General features: G+C 53.4%; 1 protein-coding gene and 1 non-coding gene across 4 annotated transcripts in view; one reads left to right on the forward strand and one right to left on the reverse strand.

Moving 5' to 3' along the window:
- SGSM2 (small G protein signaling modulator 2) overlaps positions 1-21,189 on the forward strand; it is a 37,752-nt gene that overhangs the window by 1,539 nt on the left and 15,024 nt on the right. For all 3 annotated transcript variants that reach the window (XM_069603037.1, XM_069603038.1, XM_069603039.1), the window contains exons 2-11: positions 4,019-4,094; positions 17,590-17,752; positions 18,003-18,164; positions 18,435-18,502; positions 18,602-18,747; positions 19,013-19,147; positions 19,622-19,746; positions 20,137-20,204; positions 20,338-20,498; positions 20,655-20,781. In XM_069603037.1, the coding sequence (XP_069459138.1) occupies positions 4,019-4,094; positions 17,590-17,752; positions 18,003-18,164; positions 18,435-18,502; positions 18,602-18,747; positions 19,013-19,147; positions 19,622-19,746; positions 20,137-20,204; positions 20,338-20,498; positions 20,655-20,781 (1,231 nt within the window). The remainder of the gene's footprint in view (positions 1-4,018; positions 4,095-17,589; positions 17,753-18,002; positions 18,165-18,434; positions 18,503-18,601; positions 18,748-19,012; positions 19,148-19,621; positions 19,747-20,136; positions 20,205-20,337; positions 20,499-20,654; positions 20,782-21,189) is intronic.
- Positions 8,656-8,728, reverse strand: TRNAG-CCC (transfer RNA glycine (anticodon CCC)). The gene has a single exon. It is a non-coding gene; the product is annotated as a tRNA-Gly (tRNA).

Below are 21,189 nucleotides of genomic sequence, written 5' to 3' on the forward strand. Positions count from 1 at the left end.
TTGGCACTCAATAAATGTTTGGTAAATAAGGCCTATTGAGACTACAAAGCCTGATGGGAATGCATAAACTTTGAAATAATCTGGACCTAGCTCTTTGTGATCTTGAATAAGTTACTTAACCTTTCTGAGTCTCAATTTCTACATCTCTAAAATAGGGATATGATATTTAGCTGATATAGAAAAATTTACCATATTGGCTCCTTTCCCCTTTCCTAGAGGTTGCATACTAAACAGCAGAGACAGTACCTTACTGACAAAGGTCGGTATAGTCGAAGCTATGTTTTTTCCAGTAGTCATGTATGGATGTGAGAGTTGAACTGTAAAGAAAGCCGAGCACCGAAGAATTGATGCTTTTGAACTGTAGTGTTGGAGAAGACTCTTGAGAGTCCCTTGGACTGCAAGGATATTAAAGCATACAATTCTAAAGGAAATCAGTCCTGAATAGTCATTGGAAGGACTGATGCTGAAGCTGAAACTCCAATACTCTGGCCACCTGATGCAAAGAACTGACTCATTTGAAAAGACCCTGATGCTGGGAAAGATTGAGGGCAGGAGGAGAAGATGACAGAGGATGAGATGGTTGGATGGCATCACTGACTCGATGGACATGAGTTTGAGCAAGCTCTGGGAGTTGCTGATGGACAGGGAGGCCTGGTGTGCTGCAATCCATGGAGGGTCGAAGAGACACAACTGAGCGACTGAACTGAGAGGTTTCAGGACTGGAGAAGGCTCAGGGTTCTTATAGAATTCTGGAAGGCTCATAATTAAGGCTCTGCATTAATTATAGCGTGGCTATTGTGCCCTAAATTTGTTTCCTTACTTCCTGTTGGCAAAGAGGCAGTTGAAGCCATCACCTTTCCAACTGTGTTTGAGAAGCTCCATTGTACTTTTGCTGTGAAGTGGCCAAGAGTTTTTTTAAGTCCAGGAGTATATCAAATTAACATTTAAGCCCCAACTCTTGTCTCCCCAAGGGAAAAAAAAAAATCTTAAATCCCAGTGATTATCCTCAGGAAAGAGTGTAGTGACAGAGACTTATATGAACAGTGTAAACAAGAATAAAAATGTAGCTATAGCCAAACTATGGGTGCATGTGCTAGGATTGTTGGTGCATTCCAAATTTGGGGTTAGTCAGGGATGATAGGAAAGATTTCAGGGAAGGCAGTATTTAGAAGGGCTGTCTGTACTACTCTGAGAATGATTCTTAGACAAATGTGAGAAATGTCCAGGATATGCCACAGCTCTGTATATGACCAGAGGTTGACCCACTCTGAACTCTTGGTTCCGTTGACCTTCAGGGCTTGATTTTGAGAGAAACATATCCTTTCTTATCCGACATATAGAGACAGTCGGGGCGATTGTTCACTGACTAAGCTGGCTTTTCACAAAGGACCTGTAGTCCTTTTTTTTTTTTTTTTTCTGGTCCTCACTGCATGACTTGCAGGATCTTAGCTCCCTGACGGGGGTTTGAACCTAGGCTCCGGGCGTGAAAGCACTAAGTCCTAACCACTGAACCGCCAGGGAATTCCCAGGGCATAGATGTGTGTGTGTGTGTGTGTGTGTGTGTGTGTGTGTGTGTGTTAGTCACTCAGTCGTGCCCGACTCTTTGCGACCCCTTGGACTGTAACCTGCCAGACACCTCTGTCCATGGGATTTTCCAGGCAAGGATACTGAAGTGGGTTGCCATTTCCTTCTCCAGGGGATCTTCCCAACCCAGGGATTGAACTTGGGTCTCCTGCATTGCAGGCAGATTCTTTACTGTCTGAGCCACTAAAGGCATCTATAGGTCCTCCTAATCCAAAAATCTGCCCCAGCAGCCTGCCTTAGTTGTCTACTGGTCTTTGAGCTGTGACATGATGCTCTGTTTAATGCAAACACCCCTTGAGGAGTAATCTAGGAAGCTTTTAATAGCTTAGAGTGCAGGATCGGTCAGATCCTCCTTTACCTAAACCACTAACCATTAGCACTTTGCAGTAAGGAGGAGACCCCTGGTCCTTCCTCCATCCTCCCCAGACTTTAGAAGCTCTACCACCTTACAAACAGAAGTGAGGGCCTGGAGAGCAAGGGCAGCATCAGGACGCTGGACACAGGACACTGTCCAAAGAGTGGCAAGACTCGCTCTGACCAGAGCTCACTAAATCAGCAAGATTTAAAACAGGGATTGAAGTAATCCATCCCTCTAATCTTCAGTATTAGTATTTGTCTCTTGGCAGGTTCCCCCAGGGGCTTCCCTAATGGCTCAGATGGTAAAAAAATCTGCCTGCAATTCAGGAGACTCAGGTTCAACCCCTGGATGGGGAAGATCCCCTGGAGAAGGAAATGGCAACCACTCCAGTATTCTTCCCTGGAGAATTCTATGGACAGAGAAGTCTGGTGGACTGCAGTCCATGGGGGTCACAAAGAATCCGACACGACTGAGCAACTAACATACACACACACACACGCACACACACACACACACACAGAGGTTCCCCCAGGGCATCAGAAGTGCTTGGCTTCAGTGTTGGGAATGAACTAGAACCTCCTATACTGCTGATGGGAATGTAAATTGGCAAAATCTCATAATGCCAAATACCCTCATCAGAAATTCCTTGCCTAAAAATATAAATCCAAAGAAATGAGCCCCCGTGTTCATTCAAAGACACATCTAGAGTGTTCAAAGCAGCACTGTCCATAACAGCCCCAAATTGGAAGCTACCCAAATGCCAGTCAGCTGTGGGTTGTTCACACAATGGAGAATGAAAAGTGTACATCCACACACAACATGAACAAATCTCACAGTCACACAAACTACACACTGAGCAATTCCATCTATAAAAAGCACAGAATCCCACACATGCGCTCTATGCTGTTAGAAGTCAGGATAGTGGGTACCTTGCAAAGGAGCAGTGACTAGAAGGAATCATGGCAGGGTCGGGGGCTACTTTAGGGTGCTGTTTCTTGAGCTGATGCTGCTTTCACAGGTGTGTTCAGTTTGTAAAAATTCTTCAAGCTGTGTAATTACGATGTATTTGTTCTTGTTCAGTTGCTCAGTAGTGTCGGACTCTGTACAACCCCCTGGACTATAGCATGCCAGTCCTCCACTGTCTCCCAGAGTTTGCTCAAATTCTTGTCCACTGGGTCGGTGATGCTGTCTAACCAACTTACCCTCTGCTGCCCCCTTCTCTTCTTGCCTTCAACCTTTTCCAGCATCGGGGGCTTTTCCAGTGAGTCAACTCTTAGAATCAGGTGGAGCTTCAGCAATGGTCCTTCCAGTGAATATATACCCTTTTCTATATGTTTATTGTACATGAATTTAAAAGGTTTTTAAAGTGTTTTCTAAAGAAAGCTGTGACTGCTTACCTTACAAGATATTCTGAAGCTTTTACATGCAGGTAGGAACCCGAACATAGGGTTTTACCTAGACAGAGAGAAGGCTGGGCTTGTGAGCATGTGGGGAGTGTCTCTGAGACCTGGATGGACTTACCCTCCCCTTGGAGAAGGGAGAAAAGGAGGGTCAGGTGTCTTCCTGCGGCCTGTCCTGAGACAATTTGTCCCTGAAGGACAAGCCTTCTGTCGCCAAGTACAGAAGTGCAAATAGCATCCCATCCCTGTTCTTACAGCAGGGTCCTTCCTCCTGGGTTGGAATGTCTGAACTGATTGATGAGTGGGTTTATAGCACCTTTTTTGGCTTCCCTGATGGCTCAGTTGGTAAAGAATCTGCCTGCAATGCAGGAGACCTGGGTTTGATCCCTGGGTTGGGAAGATCCCCTGGAGAAGGAAATGGCTGCCCACTTCAGTATTCCAGCCTGGGAAATCCCATGGACAGAAGAGCCTGGCAGGCTGCCTTTCTCTGGTTGCATTTCCAAGACATTTGGCAACGTCTGTATTGAAGAAACTTTCCTTCCCCAGCCCTCCCATTCCTATCCTCTACTCTGCAAGTGGCTGAACTCAGACCAGGTGGGCAAGCCAAGCTATTTACTTGCTCACAGGCCTTTGATCAATCAATCAATCAATAACGGTGCCGCCCATTTATTCACAGGTGAAGCAAATCATGGAGGAGGCTGTCACCAGGAAGTTTGTGCATGAAGATAGCAGCCACATCCTTGCTCTGTGTGGTGAGTGAGTGACTGGAGGGTAATGAGAAAGGGGTTTGAAAACTGAGGATACTGCCCTGGGGCCACAGGAAGAGTCCTCAGGGTCAGTAGTTTTCAAATCGGGTTGTAAGTCAGAATCAACTCAGAAGCTTATGAAATCTTGTTGGGTCCCATCCCAGACCTACTGAATTAGGATCTCCAGGGCCCAAGAATCTGCTTTATATGTCTAGTCCCTAAAGACTAGTGCTCAAATTTTAGCATCATAGTCACCTGCTGTTGCTGTGTTTAGTGGCTAAGTCATGTCCCACTCTTTGTGACCCCATGGACTGTAGCCCGCCAGGTTCCTCTCTCCATGGGATTCTCCAGGCAGGAACATTGGAGTGGGTTGCCATGCCCTCCCACTCTGGTACTCCTGCCTGGAAAATTCCATGGGCGGAGGAGCCTGATAGGCCGCAGTCCATGGGGTCATGAAGAGTCTGACACGACTGAGCGACTTCACTTTCACTTTTCACTTTCATGCACTGGAGAAAGAAATGGCAACCCACTCCGGTGTTCTTACCTGGAGAATCCCAGGAATGGCGGAGCCTGATGGGCTGCTGTCTGTGGGGTTGCACAGAGTCGGACATGACTGAAGCGACTTAGCAGCAGCAGCAGCAGCCATGCCCTCCTTCAGGGGGAATCTTCCCAACCCAGGGATTGACCTCATGTCTCCTGTGTCTCCTGCAGTAGCAGGCGGATTCTTTACCGCTGAGCCGCTTGGGAAGCCTAGAGTCACCTGTTGGGCTTGTTAAAACAGGTTCCTGGGTCCCAGCCCTGGAGTTTCTGATTCTAGTATCTCTGAGGTGAACCCAGGAATTTGCATTTCTAACCAGTTCACAGGAGATGCTGGTGCTGCTAGTCCAGAGACCGCACTTTAAGAACCACCAGCCTCAGTAGTTTGGTTGGGGAACCACAGTGCTGGTTTATCCTTGCATTAACTTTGGGAATGGGCCTCTGCCTTTGGATGCTTTCTGTACTACATCTGTTTTCTAATCAATCCCACCTGCATTGCTTCAACATTCCCAACTCTCCAGACACTCAATTGCATGCAAATCCACAGGAGGATCGAGGAAGTCTAGCCAAGACTTCCCCGCTCAGAGAAGAGAAAGTCTGTAATAAACCACCGCTTCCTGCTCAGCGTGAACATTTCTGCCTTTGTAGGAGCAAGACTGTCTCTGCACACAACTGAGTTTTCTTGGATTTCCAGGAATTTGACTTTCCATTTGCCATCTTTTGCAAAAGTATCTACTTATGTATTTTTGGCTGTGCTGGGTCTTCGTAGCTGCACTGGCTCCTCTGCAGTTGCGGTGTGTGGGCCTCTCGTTGCGGTGACTTCTCTTGCTGGGGCGCACAGGCTCTAGGGCACGCGCGCTTCAGCAGTTGCAGCCCCCGGGCTCCAGAGCATGTAGTTGGGGTGCATGGGCTTAGTTGCTCTGCGCCGTTTGCCATTTGTGTGTTGTTTCCCTTGGCCTCTGAGGTTGGTGTCTGGTGTTCATGGAAGGGAGGTTGTGCATTTCTGAGGGGAAGGAATGAAAGGAGCAGATCAAGAGGGACACTTCTCTCAGTAGCATGGTGAGGCCGATAGAGCCGCCCTTCCCATCCGTCCAGCAGCAGACACTGAAGGTCCCCCAGGTTCCAGACGCTTCCTCTACCAGGCAGGGAAACAGCAGTGACAAGATGAACCGTCTCTCTGTCCCCAGGGGATTACACTCTGTGGGCAGACAGACAGAAAACAAAAGCACACAGGAATATATCCTGGAGTAACAGGTGTGGTAACAGCTATGAAAAAAAAAAAAAGCAAAAAAAAGCAGAGAAATGTGGGAGGCGACTGGGGAGAGGTGGCCTGTGAGCAGAGCCCGAGCAACAGGCTGAGGGTTCAGGCAAACCCTGGTGCTCTTCTTCTCGAGTTGTGCTGGACATGTTCCTTGACTCCTGGCACCCTCAGTGTGCTCCTCTGAAAACAGGGTGGTGATTCCCACCTCAAGGAATTTTCCTGGGGATTGAGGTGATGCATGTGAACATTCCTACCTTTGTAAGAGCTCAGGAAAACGTCCGTCTTTCCTCCTCTTTTGGGCATTAAGGCTGAAGCTAGGTTTGCAGGATTTGAGGTCCTACTATCTCCCTTTTGGGTAAGTTGATTCTTTGAGATGATATAGCTCTTGTCAGGTCCACAGGACCAATCCGATCCCACCTTTTCTCTGGCAGAAGTCCTGCTGGGGAAAAACCATGCTGGTCTCAAAATAAGTGACTTTAGAGAGTATTAGAACCCTACTCCCTTCTACCTATGCTGAGTCCCCCTGACATCAGCCACTGTCTGTCGCTGTCACCAGAAGGGCTCTGCTGGAGGCCCAGTGGCACCATGGCAGTGGTGCTCAGCTTCATCCAGAGCACACACAGCAAACACAGAACAATGAAACAGCGAAAACAGCTTGTGCATGGGCGCCGAAGGTGGGTGGTGGTGGGGGAACGGGGATGAGAGGCAGGCGGGAATCTGTGGGCATCCCACCATCAGGTCCATTAGGGTGAGAAGAAACTGCCTGCTCTCCTCTGATCAGTCCAGGGGTCCTGGGGAAACAGCAGGGCTTTCACTTCAGCCTCTTGCCTTGAAGCCCATGCCTCCTTCCAGCAGGTAGAGATACCACCTTCAAAATGAACGATTCTTGTACTTTCAGTCAGTTTCGGTCACTGAAATAGATCAGTTCAGTTCAGTCGCTCAGTCGTGTCCGACTCTTTGCGACCCCATAAATTGCAGCATGCCAGGCCTCCCTGTCCATCACCATCTCCCGGAGTTCACTCAGACTCATGTCCATCGAGTCCGTGATGCCATCCAGCCAATCAAGAGTCTATGAAATTGACCCAAGTCTCCAGGGTTCTAAAACCAGCCCCAAAGCAAGAGGAGCCCGGTTTGGCTGGATTTCAGGAGGTACCTTAGGTCAGAGTGCAAACTGAAATGTCCACAGGGTCAGATGAGAAAGTCTGGATGTGGGACAGCAGGCAGTGGTCAGGAGTGGGTACAGCCCTGGCCAGGTTTGAAGGGGGCAGCCACCAATCAGTTTCTGCAGGAATGCTGGTCCTGGGCTTGCCACGGCCTTTGTTTTATTTTAAGAGAAGCCAGCAGTCTGGGTTTCTGTATGAAATGTCCCAGTTTTTAAATGCTGATAACTAACTCCCATTAAAAAAAATTGTGTGGGCTCAACAAGAGGCATCTGCAAGCCTCTGCCAGTTTGCTGCCTCTGCCTTGGGCTCAGTGCACAGTCACTAAAGTGAACACCAGCAGGAGGGGCTGCCAGCAGAATAAAGCTAAGTTGAGCCGGGCATCTGAGACCCATGGGAAGAGGAATCCTTACACTGTACTAATGGTGGTGTTCAGTGGTGAGGTGGCTCCCAGCTTGAGCTCAAAGTAAGGTTGGTTTAAAGCAGTGATTATCAGCCCTTTCTCCTGCCTGCATCACATGGTGGAATCATAACCAGGGATTCCTGGGGGTGTTGGGGGGGCAGGCAGGAAGAATAGACATGTACTGATAGAAAACTCCAGTCTTCTGGCTTTTTGGAGATTCTGATATGCCAGGCTCCTTCACCCGCTGGGAAAACGTTCAAAAGTGCATTTTTAGTTGGAAGTAGATCCAGTCTTCCCCTGGGTCTTGTTTTAAAAATCTTTTGACCATTCTACATGGCATGTGGGACCCTAGTTCCCCTACCAGGGATGGAACCCACGCCCTCTGCATTGGCAGCACAGAGCCTTAACCGCTGGACCACCAGGGAAGTCCCCTGCCCTGGGTCTTACAGTGGTCCTAGCCATATCCAGAAGTCAGCTTTGTTCTGAGGGGAAATGGGAGTGCAGAGAAACGGAGTGGAGTGAAGGCTGTGGAGACTAGATTAGCTATGCAGTGAGTGACCCCTTTCCCTTGAGCTTTATAGAGGCCTGGGGTCCTGGGCCCCTCTGCCCTGCCCTGCCCCCTCTGTTCATGGCAGAGGATGGCTAGGGGGTGTCTGACGGAAGAGGGCAGAGCCTGAGCTAGAAGATTCCTTAGAATATAGACATTTGAACCAGAAACATCACCTTGTGGAGAGCCTTAGAAATGGAACTGAAAAATCCCTGGGTCAACACCTAGCCCCGGTGTTCCTGTTCCTCAAGGGGAGGAGGGAGACTCGGGGCCTGGCAAGGAACACGCTTTTGTTGTGTGTTTGCTGTGCTTGTTTCTAAACCTGTCTGACTGGAAGCTTGTTTCTAAACCTGCAGGTGGTAACCTTGTGAGCAGGCCCTGCTGGCACACCCGGCTGGCACACCCGGCCGGCAGGATGGGATCTCTGTGTGCTGCTCTCTTACCAAGGAGAGTGGCTGCAGCGCTACCCTGAGACGCCCCCTCCCAGCCCCCCAGACCTGGTAACTGCCCCCGGCAGAGAACAGACCCAAACCCCACTGTGGAAGATGGCTCTCTAATATCCCCTCTTCATCTTTTTTTTTAGTTTATGTATCTATTTTTTTATTTGGCTGCACTGAATCTTTGTTGCTGGAGCTTTAGCTGTGGCATATGGGATCTAGCTCCCTGACCGGGGATCAAACCCAGGACCCCTGCACTGGGAGTGCAGAGTCTTAGCCACTGGACCACCAGGGAAGCCCCTCTCCCCTTTATCTTGAAAAGTCGTGTCAAGTTTGCATTTTCCTCCCTAATATGGCCTTTGACACTTTTTGACTGTGGACCCTTACTGCTGAGTGAAATGAATGCTTCCTATTTTCACTCTGCTTCTTGAACCCGCAGGTGTAGGCCAGTATCTTCTGCCACCCCCTCCTCCAGAGGGCAAGGTTCTTTGTGGCAACTCAAGCTCAGGGTCAAACAGAAGATTGTCTGAACTCTGTGTTTGTAATATGCCTGCTCACTCTTCCCATGGAGGGGTCTGGGGTAATTTAGGGCTCCACCGAGGAGCACTGGGCCTCCCCTCAGTTCCCAGCTTAGGCCTGGGAGTGTCTGCCTCCCCAGTGTCTCTGCTCCATTCCCATTGGGCACTGAGGTTGGATTTTTAACCACCGGTGGGTAGAAGGGCCTTAGGAGGCCCACGGAGAGGTTCCAGGCCTGGCCAAGCAGGTTCTTCGATATAAATATCCTCGGGCATTGGGGGTGGACCCAGGCCAGAGGGGGCCAGCCCTGCCATCAGTCCCCAGGCTCCCTGCCCTCCGCCTGGCAATCGGTCCACCTGAGGTTGCTTTGGGCTGAGGATGAGCTGTAATGGGAGATGGGGGTGGAGTCTCTGGAGCTGGGAACCGCACCAGGGCTTTATTAACCAGCTCCCTATTGCTAAGCGGCTTTCGTTAGCCGGGGAAGGTCCCCGCAGCAGCCAGCTCCTCCAGGGAAAGGCGGGGAGATACTAGTGAGCTGGAGAGAAGCAGGTGTGACGGAGGATGCGTCCCACCTGGGATGCTGCCGCATGTTCTGAGAGTCAGATACCAGGCAGTTTCCAGTCTCTCTCTTCAGTGAAAGGGAGCCCTTCTCTCTGCTTCCTGCCCCCACTGAACAGCTCATTCTCAGCTTATCTGTCCCCCACTTTGCACCCAAAAGCAATTGGGTAGGCAGGAAGGCCCGCTGGGGGACTGGCTCACGCCCCTTGTTGGGGCGTGGCTGAGGGCAGGTGGCAGCGGTCTGCAGCTGAGACCCTAGCGTCCGACAGACCTTACCTGGCTTCACAGACTGAATGTCACCCAGTATGTGACCATGCCCTCTTACTCAGCGACTCTGAACCTACACCAAAAGGTTGTTGTGAGGGGTTAAAGGAGTGACGGGAGCCAAGCACACGGCATGGAGTATGCAGTAGGTGCTCAGTAAGTGTCATCACCACCAGCGACCTTCTGCTTTGTTCTTGGAAGTGATCTTATAACCTTCCCCATAAAGCCTCCTAGAACCCTCTCCCGGATTCCCTCTGGGAATCCATGTTTCTGGGAACTTGGAGGATCTGGACAACCAGAAATTTGAACTCTGGGAACCCAATCTAGAAATTTGAAGATATTACAAAATTATTATTAATTATGTAGGTGCAGTACAGGTATTAGGCACACGTTTTTAAAAGTCCTCTTTTAGAGATACATACTAAAATATTTATGGCAAAAAATACATGATGTCTAAAATTGGTTTCCAAATAACCTAGGAATAAGGGGAAAGTGGTTGGAGGTGGTATAACTAAAATAAGATTGGTCAAGCCTTGCTTATGGTGTGTGATGGGTACATGGGGAGTCATTTTATCATCCTCTTTTGTATATGTTTGGAATTTTCCATAATGAAATGTTTTGTTTTGTTTTTTAAAAAAGGAAGCAGAGGAGAGGATGGATGGAAGAAGAGATAGAAATAGCAAGTGTATGTAACTTATTTTACAGGAAATGTTTTTATTTCAACACATCTGTACTGAAGGCATCCTTAAATAGGATTATGGGCATATAAACCTACAGAAGAGACAAGTATGCATATCTGTCCCACTCTCTGGGTGCTGGACCTGGATGTTGGATACAGGAGGGGGGGGGTCTAAAGTCCTGCTCCCTCGTGGCTCAGCTGGTAAAGAAGCCACCTGCAATGTGGGAGACCTGGCTTCCATCCCTGGGTTGGGAAGATCCCTGGAGAAGGGAACGGCTACCCACGCCAGTATTCTGGCCTGGAGAATTCCAAGGGGGTTGCGAAGAGTCGGACACAGCTGAGCGACTTTCACTTCACAGCACTACATGCTAGTCACTGAGTTTTCATAACTGAATTTGCCTTGTAGACTGAAGACATTGTGTTCACTCAATACACAGAGATTGTCCTATTCCCAAACTGACCCAGGCTCTGTCCCCAAGTCCATGTACACACATCTGTGAGCGGTGGGGGCTTCACTGTCTAGCATCGGTACCCAGGGAGGGTGGGGAGAACAAGGGAAGGAGCAGATGTTTCTGAAGGGTCCTCCCTGATCCTGGACCCCCAGTTAGAACCAGAAAGGACCTGTTGTTGGCTGAAGCTGCTTCCTCCCCTTCCCATCCTTGGTCTTCTAAACCAGAGACAGGGTCTGGGCTGGGGGACATGGGTAGTTCTAGACAGCAAACACAAGAAGGGCACAAACCTTACCCTCTCTTGCCTTCAACAGCCCACACTAGACCAGCCATCATCTGGCTGCCCAGCGGTAGGATGGTCAGTCGGGCAGTGGCCTGTCATGGTGAAATTCCAAAAAGAGGAAAAAGGGTAGAAACCCAAGACACTGGACCCCTGCACCACCACAAGAGAGCTTCTATAGGGAAAGCCAGAGGCCTGAAACCTCAGCGCTGACCACAACTGCTGCAGCAGGCTCTGAAGGCTGGTTTTGTAAGAAAAACAAGGGAGTTTGCAGCTCCCCGGTCCCAACAGAAAAGTTCTCGGTACTCTGTCTCCCCATCCGTCAGTGCCCATGGGAAATCCCTGACCTTGACAGAGCCACAGGCGCGCCTGTCTGGAGGGAGGTGGGGACCGTGGCACATGTCCACCCTGTCCCGCCTTCTTGGGCTGCCTACAGAGACCGCCCCGAGGAAGGGCACCCGGAGTCTCTCCCTGGAGATCAAGACCAAGCCCTTCCTCAGGGAGACAGCCCCAGATGACCTGTCACAGCAGTCACCACACCATCACGTTCTTGAGAGAGGTTACATAAAGGGGAGCAGCTAAATGGTTTAATACCTAAGTGGGGATACAGGGCCTAGGGAGGTGGTGGTTTATTTTTTTTGAAGAAAATAGAGAATATTTCAGAGAAGGCAGTGGCACCCCACTCCAGTACTCTTGCCTGGAAAATCCCATGGACAGAGGAGCCTGGTAGGCTGTAGTCCATGGGGTCACCAAGAGTCTGACATGACTGAGCGGCTTCACTTTCACTTTTCACTTTCATGCATTGGAGAAGGAAATGGCAACCCACTGCAGTGTTCTTGCCTGGAGAATCCCAGGGATGGCGAAGCCTGGTGGGCTGCTGTCTGTGGGGTCGCGCAGAGTTGGACACGACTGAAGCAACTTAGCAGCAGAGAATATTTATTTACAAATATGCATGCGTGTTCAGTCACATCTGACTCTTTGTGACCTCCATGCACTATAGCCTGCCAGTCTTCCCTGTCCATGGAACTTGGCAAGCAAGAATACTGGGAAGTGTTAGTCATTCAGTGGTGTCTGACTCTTTGCAACCCCATTGACTGTAGCCCGCCAGGCTCCTCTGTCCATAGAATTTTTCAGGCTCGAATACCGGAGTGGGTTGCCATTCCCTACTCCAGGGAATCTTCCTGACCCAGGGATCGAACCCTGGCATCTCCTGCACTGCAGGTGGATTCTTTACCACTTCACCATCTGGGAATCCCTTATATACAAATGGAAAATATCTAATAGGGAAAAGTGAAAGATACAGGGAAGAGAAGGGACGTTTGCTGGATTGATGTCCTTGAGACAGTGGGTCCCTTGCCAAGCTGGGTGTGGCTGGCACTGGCCTGGCTCCCTGGGCAGCCAGTGTGAGCTCTGCACTTGGACTTTGCCCCGCATCCCCAGCGGGACCAGGAAGATGGGTATGTGCTGGATGAGCCTCATTTCCTTCACCTGTGTAATTCTGGAATCTCAGGGAAGGGCTGTCTCCCAGTGAAAGTCTGGATGGGAGAGTTGTTTCTTGTTTTAGGGCTTTGAACAAGGCTGCATGCCAACCCCCCCCCACCCCCAACACACAAAGCTGAAGCAAACAGCCAGCATCACCAGTGCAGGCAGAGGGAAAATGTACCCCCGTTACCATAGAAATGCTCATTCCGCGTGGAGGCAGCTGTTATAAATCCCTGGGTGGAAATAGTTGGCCAGGGAAGTGGGGAGGGGAAAGATGTGTGATGCCCGGCCTCACCTCTTTGCTCCGCCCACTTTATCCACTGTGTGAAAGGAGGCCACCTATCCTACCCCGGCTTCTATCTCCAGGTGGGTTGCTCCTCTCCTGGAAATCTTGGTTCTCCCCTCCCAGACTTTTGAAAATTCTGCTCTGAGTCAAGTCCCCCAAAACTCCAGGCCCCAAACCAGCCACCTGTTTAACTGTCCTCACTCGGAAGCTGAACTCGCCCGATGCACAGATGGCAGCTGGCGGAGGTGGGGGCCGGGGCACTGGACACACCTGCTCCTCCCGTTATCCACCCCTCCCGCCTCGGAGCCTCGGGCGCAGCCTCCACGCCAGGCTGTGCTGACTCTGGTCTCCGTGTCCTCCACCTCAGCCAACCAGCGTCACCCTTGGAAGGCCTTGGGGCCCCCTGTAACTGTACTGGGCTTGTCCAGGCCCCTTGGCTGCTAAACGCGGTTTAGTTGTGGATGTGCGTGTGAGAGCTGGGGCTGCTTCTGAGGACCCAGGGCTGATTGAGAACCCTTGTCAGTGCCCACTGCTGCGTTTCCATGTCTTTAGTCCATTTAGTCCATTCTTTTTTTGGGCTGTGTTTCGTGGCATGTGGGATCTTAGTTCTCAACCAGGAACTGAACCCGCACCCACTGCAATGCAAGTGCAGAGTCTTAACCCCTGGACCACCAGAGAAGCCCCACTCGCTTTAATCCATTCTTGTGGGCTCCTGAGACACCAGAGCTGCTCTCAGCCCACAGAATCATTTCTCGGTCTCTGCGCAGCTCAGATCACCAGTGACTGCCCTAAGCAGAGCTCGGGTGCTCCTGTAAGAGGGGGCAACCAAACTAACCTGCAGACCCTACTTGCTGAGAGCTGGTGAAGGGTGGGGTGCCCATGGACAGATCCGAGCCTTTCTGAGTTGTGTGACAATTCAACTCCGGGATGGAGAGAATCTCTGGCATCTTTTCATGATGCAATATTATTATTATTTTGAATCAGTAACCTGGCTCAAAAATCAAGACTATCTTGCTTCTTGTGCCTCCTTCCAGAGTTTTTTATCCTAATCTTAAAAACGTTGTGTTTTTTGTTTACCCCACCCTGTTTGTCATCCAAAGGTCTCTTTTGAAGACTTTTCTGTTCTTAGCTCCTGGAGAGCACCCTCACTCTTTTTCAGAGTGGCATTGTAATTACACCGTATGAATGTGTCGTGCACGTGAGCGTGCATGTGTGCGTGCGAAGTTGCTTCAGGGCACCCTCTCCGTTCTGCCATCCTGGCTCACTGACAGCAGTTCCCTGAGCCTTGCAGTCAGTGGAGCAGGATGACGGAGTAGAGAGGGTGCCCTGGGCCCCTCTGGTACTGCAGCTCCAAAGGCCACCATAGGTGGGGAGTGAGAGGATCCAGCTTGTTGAGTCATGTCTGTGTCTCTGCTTCAGTTCACTCACCCAAATGCTTCCGTCCCAACCAGTCACCAAAAACAGTAACAGTGTCGATTTGTTCTTAATCAGTCTGTGTTTTTCTTACCTGAAATGAGCCGAATGACTTATCAGGATGGTGTTTCCCATCTTTGGGGGCATCTGGAGTGGCTGTGGGTGGTACTAGGAACCCTGGTATCTGAAGCCTTCATGTCACTGCTGGGGGACCAGGGCCAGGACAGCTCTGTCAGAAGGGGGACGGTTTCGGCTGACTTGGTGATTTGGCTGTGATGGGTGTCTCCTTGCCAGGGCCCTCTCCTGCAGAGGCTTCTGTGTGGCCTTTACCCTGGGGAGGGGAGCTTAATGGTCTGTGAGAGGCCCTCCTGGGGACTGTGGACAGCTGGAGAGTTGGACATTATTGCTGGTGGCTCTGCAGCTGCAGCTCTGAGTGTGGGTTCACTGTACACGGGGAGGGACCAGGCAGGTCTTTGTGCTTGCATCTCTGTGAGTGTCGATCAGTGGATATGTCTGTGGTTCTGCTCAACCTGGAAGTCTTAGAGAGGGGTTTTAAATTTTTCTGGGATCAGAGACCCCTTATAGAAACCAAAACTCAAGGATTCTTTATCCAGAAAAGAACCACTCACCTATGCATGTGGGAGCAGGCTGATGATTCTGTGTACAAAGTTAGGAGCTCTCTGGGAAGTCCAGAAGCCCATCCACAGACCCTCTCAGGAGAGTAATTCTCAATTATTTTAAGTGTTATGATCTTATTTTGCCTACACACTGCACATGATAACATCTTTCATTGCACGCACTGCTCCTCTGCGAGGTTCAGCCCTTTGGGAATGGGGGAGGCGTAGTGTGGTCTAACAAGTCCTGACTCAGGAGCCTGGGGAGTCAGAGTAGGAACACCTGGCAGAGGGTGTTACTTTGGCCGAGGGTTGATTACTTTGCTTGGAAGGTAGGGAGGCGAGAGAGATTTCTCCTGCTGCAAACATTGCCTGGCACCTTGCCCAGGTTTCACAGGAGGCACTTCAGGGCCACAGGGTGAGTGGGGGCACCGGATGTGCTGTTCTTCTCTCAGCATTCCCTACTCACGGTGATTATGGAGGCATGCCTCCGCCCACCCGCAGAGAACTGTGTGCCCAGAGGCTGCCTGGCAGGCTGGGTGAGGCTAGGCCACTGCTTGGATCCCCAGCTCCCCAGCCTGGCTTCGCGAGTGCCACTCGACGGTCGCCTGGGGAAGGTAGGAAGGCTAATGACTCATTACCCCGGCAATTAGTCACGTCACTGAGGAGCTTGGTCCCCTGCAGGACTGATGCCGCCTGCTGCCACTCTGGTTCCTGTTCCTCTCTGCTTTTCTCCCGATCTGAACGGGCACTGCCACCCCGGGAAACAGTCACCACCGTCCTCCAGGTGTGGGCGTGTAGCTGCAGCAGGACCAAGAGCCTAGGACTACAGTGCCACTGTCTGTGCTCCCTGCCCCAGGGCTACGTAGGACCTCCAGGGACCTACCACAGAGCGGGGCATGCGACTCTGAAGTGGAGATTCCCCCACATGCCTCATACACACATGACACCTGTAGATACACCTGTCTTGCGTACACACGTGCTCACGCATGTATGAATGTGGCAGGAGGGAAAGGCTGCGTCTCCCAGGCCTGAACTCCCAGGAGAGGGCAGGGGCGCTAACTTCCCCTCCCCTGGGACCACTCTCATTGAGCGGGCCGGCTTCCAGGTTGGCCCGAGGGGCTCTCTAAACTCAACCTCAGTGCAAGAGATAGCCAGAACTTACAGGACAGCAGTGACCAGAACAGTGAAGGCAGAGATTAGGTGACAGCCACTGCTTTCAGTGGTTATTTCCGAAGTGCAGGTTTCTTTCTTTTTCTTTTTTTAAGATAGTTTTATTTGTTTGTTTTCGGCTGTGCTGGGTGTTCGTTGCCGCAAAGGCTTGTCTGGTTGAGGTGAACAGGGGCTACTCTCTCGTGGTGTGTGGGCTTCTCACTGCGGTGGCTCCTCTTGTTTCGGAGCACAGGCTTAGGACCTGCTGGCTTCAGTAAGCTGCAGCGCGTGAGCTCAGTAGCTGCAGCTCCCAGGCTCTAGAACACAAGCTCAGTAGTTGTGGCTCACGGGCTTAGTTGCTCCGAGGCATGTGGGATCTTCCCGAATCCCGGATTGAACCCACCTGTGTGTCCTGCACTGGCAGGCAGATTCTTTACCGCTAGCACCACCTGGGAAGCCCACCTCCAGCCCAGTCCCTGTGAAAGGAGAACACGTGAGGCAAGAGGAGACCTCCTCCCACCTCTGAGCCCCCACCCCCAACACACCTGGAGGAGGTAAAGGGGGCTCAGCCCATGTTGGGGGCCCTGGCTCCTCCTCCTATCTCTGCCACTTTGTGATGCGAATCAGCCTTCTTCCCCTTTCAGGGCCTTTCCTTCCTCAGCTGTAAAACAATCCGCTTGGCCTCAGTCATGGCCAAGCCCCTTCCTCCCCCATACCGCCACACTAGTTTCTTTTTAGCATCTGTCTGTGCCCAGGGCAGCTCCCCACCCTCCCCCACCACGCCCTTCTTTGCTTCCTGTGGAGCTTGTCTGCTGTAAGCAGCATCCAGACGGAGAGAGTAGGCCTAGCCCCTAAAAATATGAATGAATGAAGGGAAGCCCTCCCTGCATGGGAAGGAGAAATCTCTCACTCCTGCAGGGCTCCTCAATAATTCAGGGCCGCCGTCAGGTCTGATCTCTGCAGTGGCTTCATCAATATTTCAGCTCCTTCTCCAGAGCCTTGTTCCTTAGCAACCGCATCGTTGGTGCTCTCCAGGAGGGCTGCCGGGCTGTGTGCTCCCCTCGTCCCTTGTCCTGGGGCTGCTGTCCGAGCTTGCCCTCGTGGGCAGGGGTGGAGTCACCCATGCCAACCCGCCCTGGCAGCTTTGTCCTCAGAGCCTCAGGACGATGCCACATACAGGAGGCATGACATGCCAGGCCAGGTGGCGGGAGGGGACAGGGATGGAATGGCACGTCAAAGCCCCCAGGGGTTCACCCTGGGCGGGCAGGAGCAGGGGTGAGGGCGGGAGCCCTGTGGGAGGAGGTCGGGGTGTATCTCCGTGGCCTCCCTAAGCCTGAACTGCACCCCCCCAGTCCTCGCCCGGGGCAGTCCTCGGCTTTGTGCTCCCCACAGATATGAGGGAGGGGGTGTTCTCCCCGTCGCCATCCTGCCTAGGCTCAGTTGCCGTCCCTTCTGTGGCCCAGGTGCGGTGGAGGCTTGCCTCCTGCATCAGCTGAGGCGCCGTGCTGCCGGCTTTCTGCGCAGTGACAAGATGGCAGCCCTGTTCACCAAGGTGGGGAAGACGTGCCCGGTGGCCGCGGAGATTTGCCACAAGGTGCAGGAGCTGCAGCAGCAAGTGGAGGGCAGGTGAGCCCTGGGCCGGCCCCGCCCCGCCCCGCCCCTCCCTCCTGCTCGGTCCATTTTCAAGGGCCTCTCTGGTGAGGGGCCAGACTAAGGGTGGTGGTGAGGGGGTGGCCCTTTCATCTCCAACCCCTCCTCCCAGTCAGTCCTCTGGGTTCTCATCCTGTGGCACCAGACGGCTCCCAGAGCCACCAGTCTGCATTGTGGCTTGCCCCCCAAACCCTCACACTCCTGGAGCCCACCTCTCTCTTTGCAGGAAACCCTTGGCAGGCAACCAGGAGACCCTGTGGAGACAGGGCTCTGCCAGCGGGAAGGCCCCCGCCCTCAGCCTGCAGGCCCTGAAGCACATATGGGTGCGCACAGCGCTGATCGAGAAAGTGCTAGACAAGGTCGTGCAGTACCTGGTGGAGAACTGCAGGTGACTGCCCTTCCCTGAGACCCGCTCCCCACTCCCACCCTGGTGCCTGACTGCCCACCATGATCTCTAGGCATGCACCATTCCCTGTAGCACCCTGAACGCATGGACCACCCCAGGCCACCCACGAAGCTCAGCCCTTGTGGACTCATTGCTGCTTGATTACTGGACATGGATTGGGTCCTTGTGTGGACGTGTTTCCTTGGTGAGCTTGACGGCCCTGGAAGGAGGCCCAGAGCCCTGTGGTCACTCTGTCTGTTTCTTTCCTGACAGCAAGTACTATGAGAAGGAGGCGTTACTGGCAGACCCTGTGTTTGGCCCCATCTTGGCTTCTCTTCTAGGTAAGGATGGGATCAGAGAGGCCTGTGCTGGCCCACAGCGGGGGCTCCAGGGCAGGTGCCAAGGGGCCACCCCCGAGCTGGTGGTCCCTGTCTCCACAGTGGGACCCTGTGCCTTGGAGTATACCAAGCTTAAGACAGCTGACCACTACTGGACCGACCCCTCTGCTGATGAGCTGGTCCAGAGACACCGTATCCGGGGTCCCCCGCATCGCCAGGACTCTCCCGCGAAGCGCCCAGCCCTAGGAGTAGGTGTCCCTCTTCCCACCCCGTGCTCACTCAGGGTGGGCCTCTGGGCCTGTGGCGAGGGCAGCCAGCCTATGTGCTCCTGGCAGATACAGGCGGTAGCGGCCAGCCCGGGAGAGCCTTCCCCGCACTGGCTCTTACGTAAATGCCTGGAGCACAGAGCTGGTCTGAGGCCAAGGGCAAACTGGGGACAGGCAAGACCCTCGGGGTCCTTGGCCCCCAAGCCGACCTCCCCGGACAGGGGCCAAGCCATGACTTTGTGCACAGATCCGAAAGCGACACTCAAGCGGCAGTTCGTCGGAGGATAGGCTCGCCGCCTGTGCCCGCGAGTACGTGGAGTCGCTGCACCAGAACTCCAGGGCCCGGCTGCTCTATGGCAAGAACAACGTGCTGGTGCAGCCGGTAGGGCAGCCAAACGCCCCCCACCTCTCCCGCCTCCTGAGGGGCCCAGACCTCCAGCCACATCCAGCCCTCCCTTCAGAGGCTTCATTTCACACGCCTCACGCCCAGCCTTGAGCTGTCACGAGCCACAATGGCATCGGCTCCAGCCCACTGAGACCAGGAATTCCTTCCGGGGGCAGGAATGGCCGCCAACAGGCAGGGGGAACACCCAGCTTGGGTATCACTGACCCGGAACATCTGCTAGCCAAGAGGCTCACGGGGCAGAGGTAGTGGCCCCAGCCAGGCAGGGAAAGGAGGTGCCCACATCTGCAGGGGGCACATGACGCTCCTGCTTCCTCCCGGTCCCCAGGCCCAGACCCTGCGATGGGCCCAGTCTGGCCTCCGCTGAACCCACCTGGAGCTCCTCTTCCACAGGCTATCAGGAGCCTCTCAGGCCCTCATCTTCTCTGTCCTCTGTGTGTCTCCTGTCTGTAGAAGGAGGACATGGAGGCTGTCCCTGGCTACCTCTCCTTGCACCAGTCTGCAGAGAGCCTCACTCTGAAGTGGACCCCCAACCAGCTCATGAACGGGACTCTGGGGGACTCTGAGCTGGAAAAGAGGTGAGGGCTTTGAGACCCCCTCCCAGGAGTCAGGGAAGGGAGTGGGCACGTGCTCCCTGGCGGAGAGGGCATGGAGAGACCCAGCCTGCTCCAGGGGGCAGACCTCACTTCTTACCCAATGCCAAGAATTGCAGGGAGAGGCTGCCTGGAGAGGTTCCCGGAATCTCTCAGACTGAGCCAGGCCTGGGCACAGAGAGGTTTGTCTGAGCCAAGTTCTGGGCAGCTGCGACTGCCAAGCTCTCTGCTACAAGGACAGCACGGGGCCCCGGGGGACACGGCTGGCCGAGGTCGCTTCTCAGCCACAGTCGCGCTATCCTCTGGATAGTCTCATGGCGTCTCGGCGGGGTGGCAGGTCTCGGGCACAGTGACACCAACCTGATTCCTCTGCAGCGTCTACTGGGACTACGCCCTGGTCGTGCCCTTCAGTCAGATCGTCTGCATCCACTGCCACCAGCAAAGTGAGCCTCCCCTGTGCTGGGCACAGGGGTGAGGGGAGAGACGCCGGGCGGCCCACGGACCTCCTGTCCCCCTCCCACCGCCCCCTGGCTCTGGGCCCTTCCCCCAGCCTCACTGGTGCACATTCACCCCCAGAGAGCGGCGGCACGCTCGTGCTGGTGAGCCAGGACGGCATCCAGAGGCCACCGCTGCACTTCCCGCAAGGGGGCCACCTGCTATCCTTCCTGTCCTGCCTGGAGAACGGCCTTCTGCCCCGAGGGCAGCTGGAGCCCCCACTCTGGACCCAGCAGGGCAAGGTACCTCCGGGTGAAGGGACGTAGGGACTGGGTTCTCTCCTGCCCCCAAACCCCCATCCCCCATCCTTCCCCACATGGAGCTCTTCGCACCAGCCTAGGGGTCTCCTGCATCAGACCCCACCCAAGGCAGACTGACCACCCACCCCACCCCTACAGGGGAAGGTGTTCCCCAGGCTACGGAAGCGCAGCAGCCTGCGGTCCGTGGACGCGGAGGACGTGAGCACGGGGCGAGCGACCGACTACGTGTTCCGGATCATCTACCCTGGCCACAGACATGAGCACAGTGAGTGTCTCAAACCTCGCTCAGGAGGAAGGCGGGGGGGGTGCAGCATCACCTGGGGCCAGGGTCGGGGGTGACCCAGGCAGGTTATCGCTCAGCCTCGCGTGGGACCTGTCCCCCAACAAATCATCCCTCTGAGATAGACATCCCTCTTGTCTATCTAGCTGTCTTCTCCTCACTTCGTAACCCCAGGTCTCTTGGCTCAGAAGTCACTGCTCAGTATCTTGGCCATCTTTTCATGCCCTGCCCCAGGGGAAAAAATGTGATGAAACTAGAAATAGAAGGTGGGGAGCTCTCTGTTTTGCCTCAGCCTGCCGCCTGACCGCCATAGGGAAGCCTGGGTGCTGGGTCAGCGCTGCCTTATGGGTGGTTTGTGGGTACAAATTGTTCTCTGGCTCTGCTCTAGCCGGG

This window comes from Ovis canadensis, chromosome 11 (genome assembly GCF_042477335.2).
Source record: "Ovis canadensis isolate MfBH-ARS-UI-01 breed Bighorn chromosome 11, ARS-UI_OviCan_v2, whole genome shotgun sequence".
Classification (NCBI taxonomy): domain Eukaryota; kingdom Metazoa; phylum Chordata; class Mammalia; order Artiodactyla; family Bovidae; genus Ovis; species Ovis canadensis.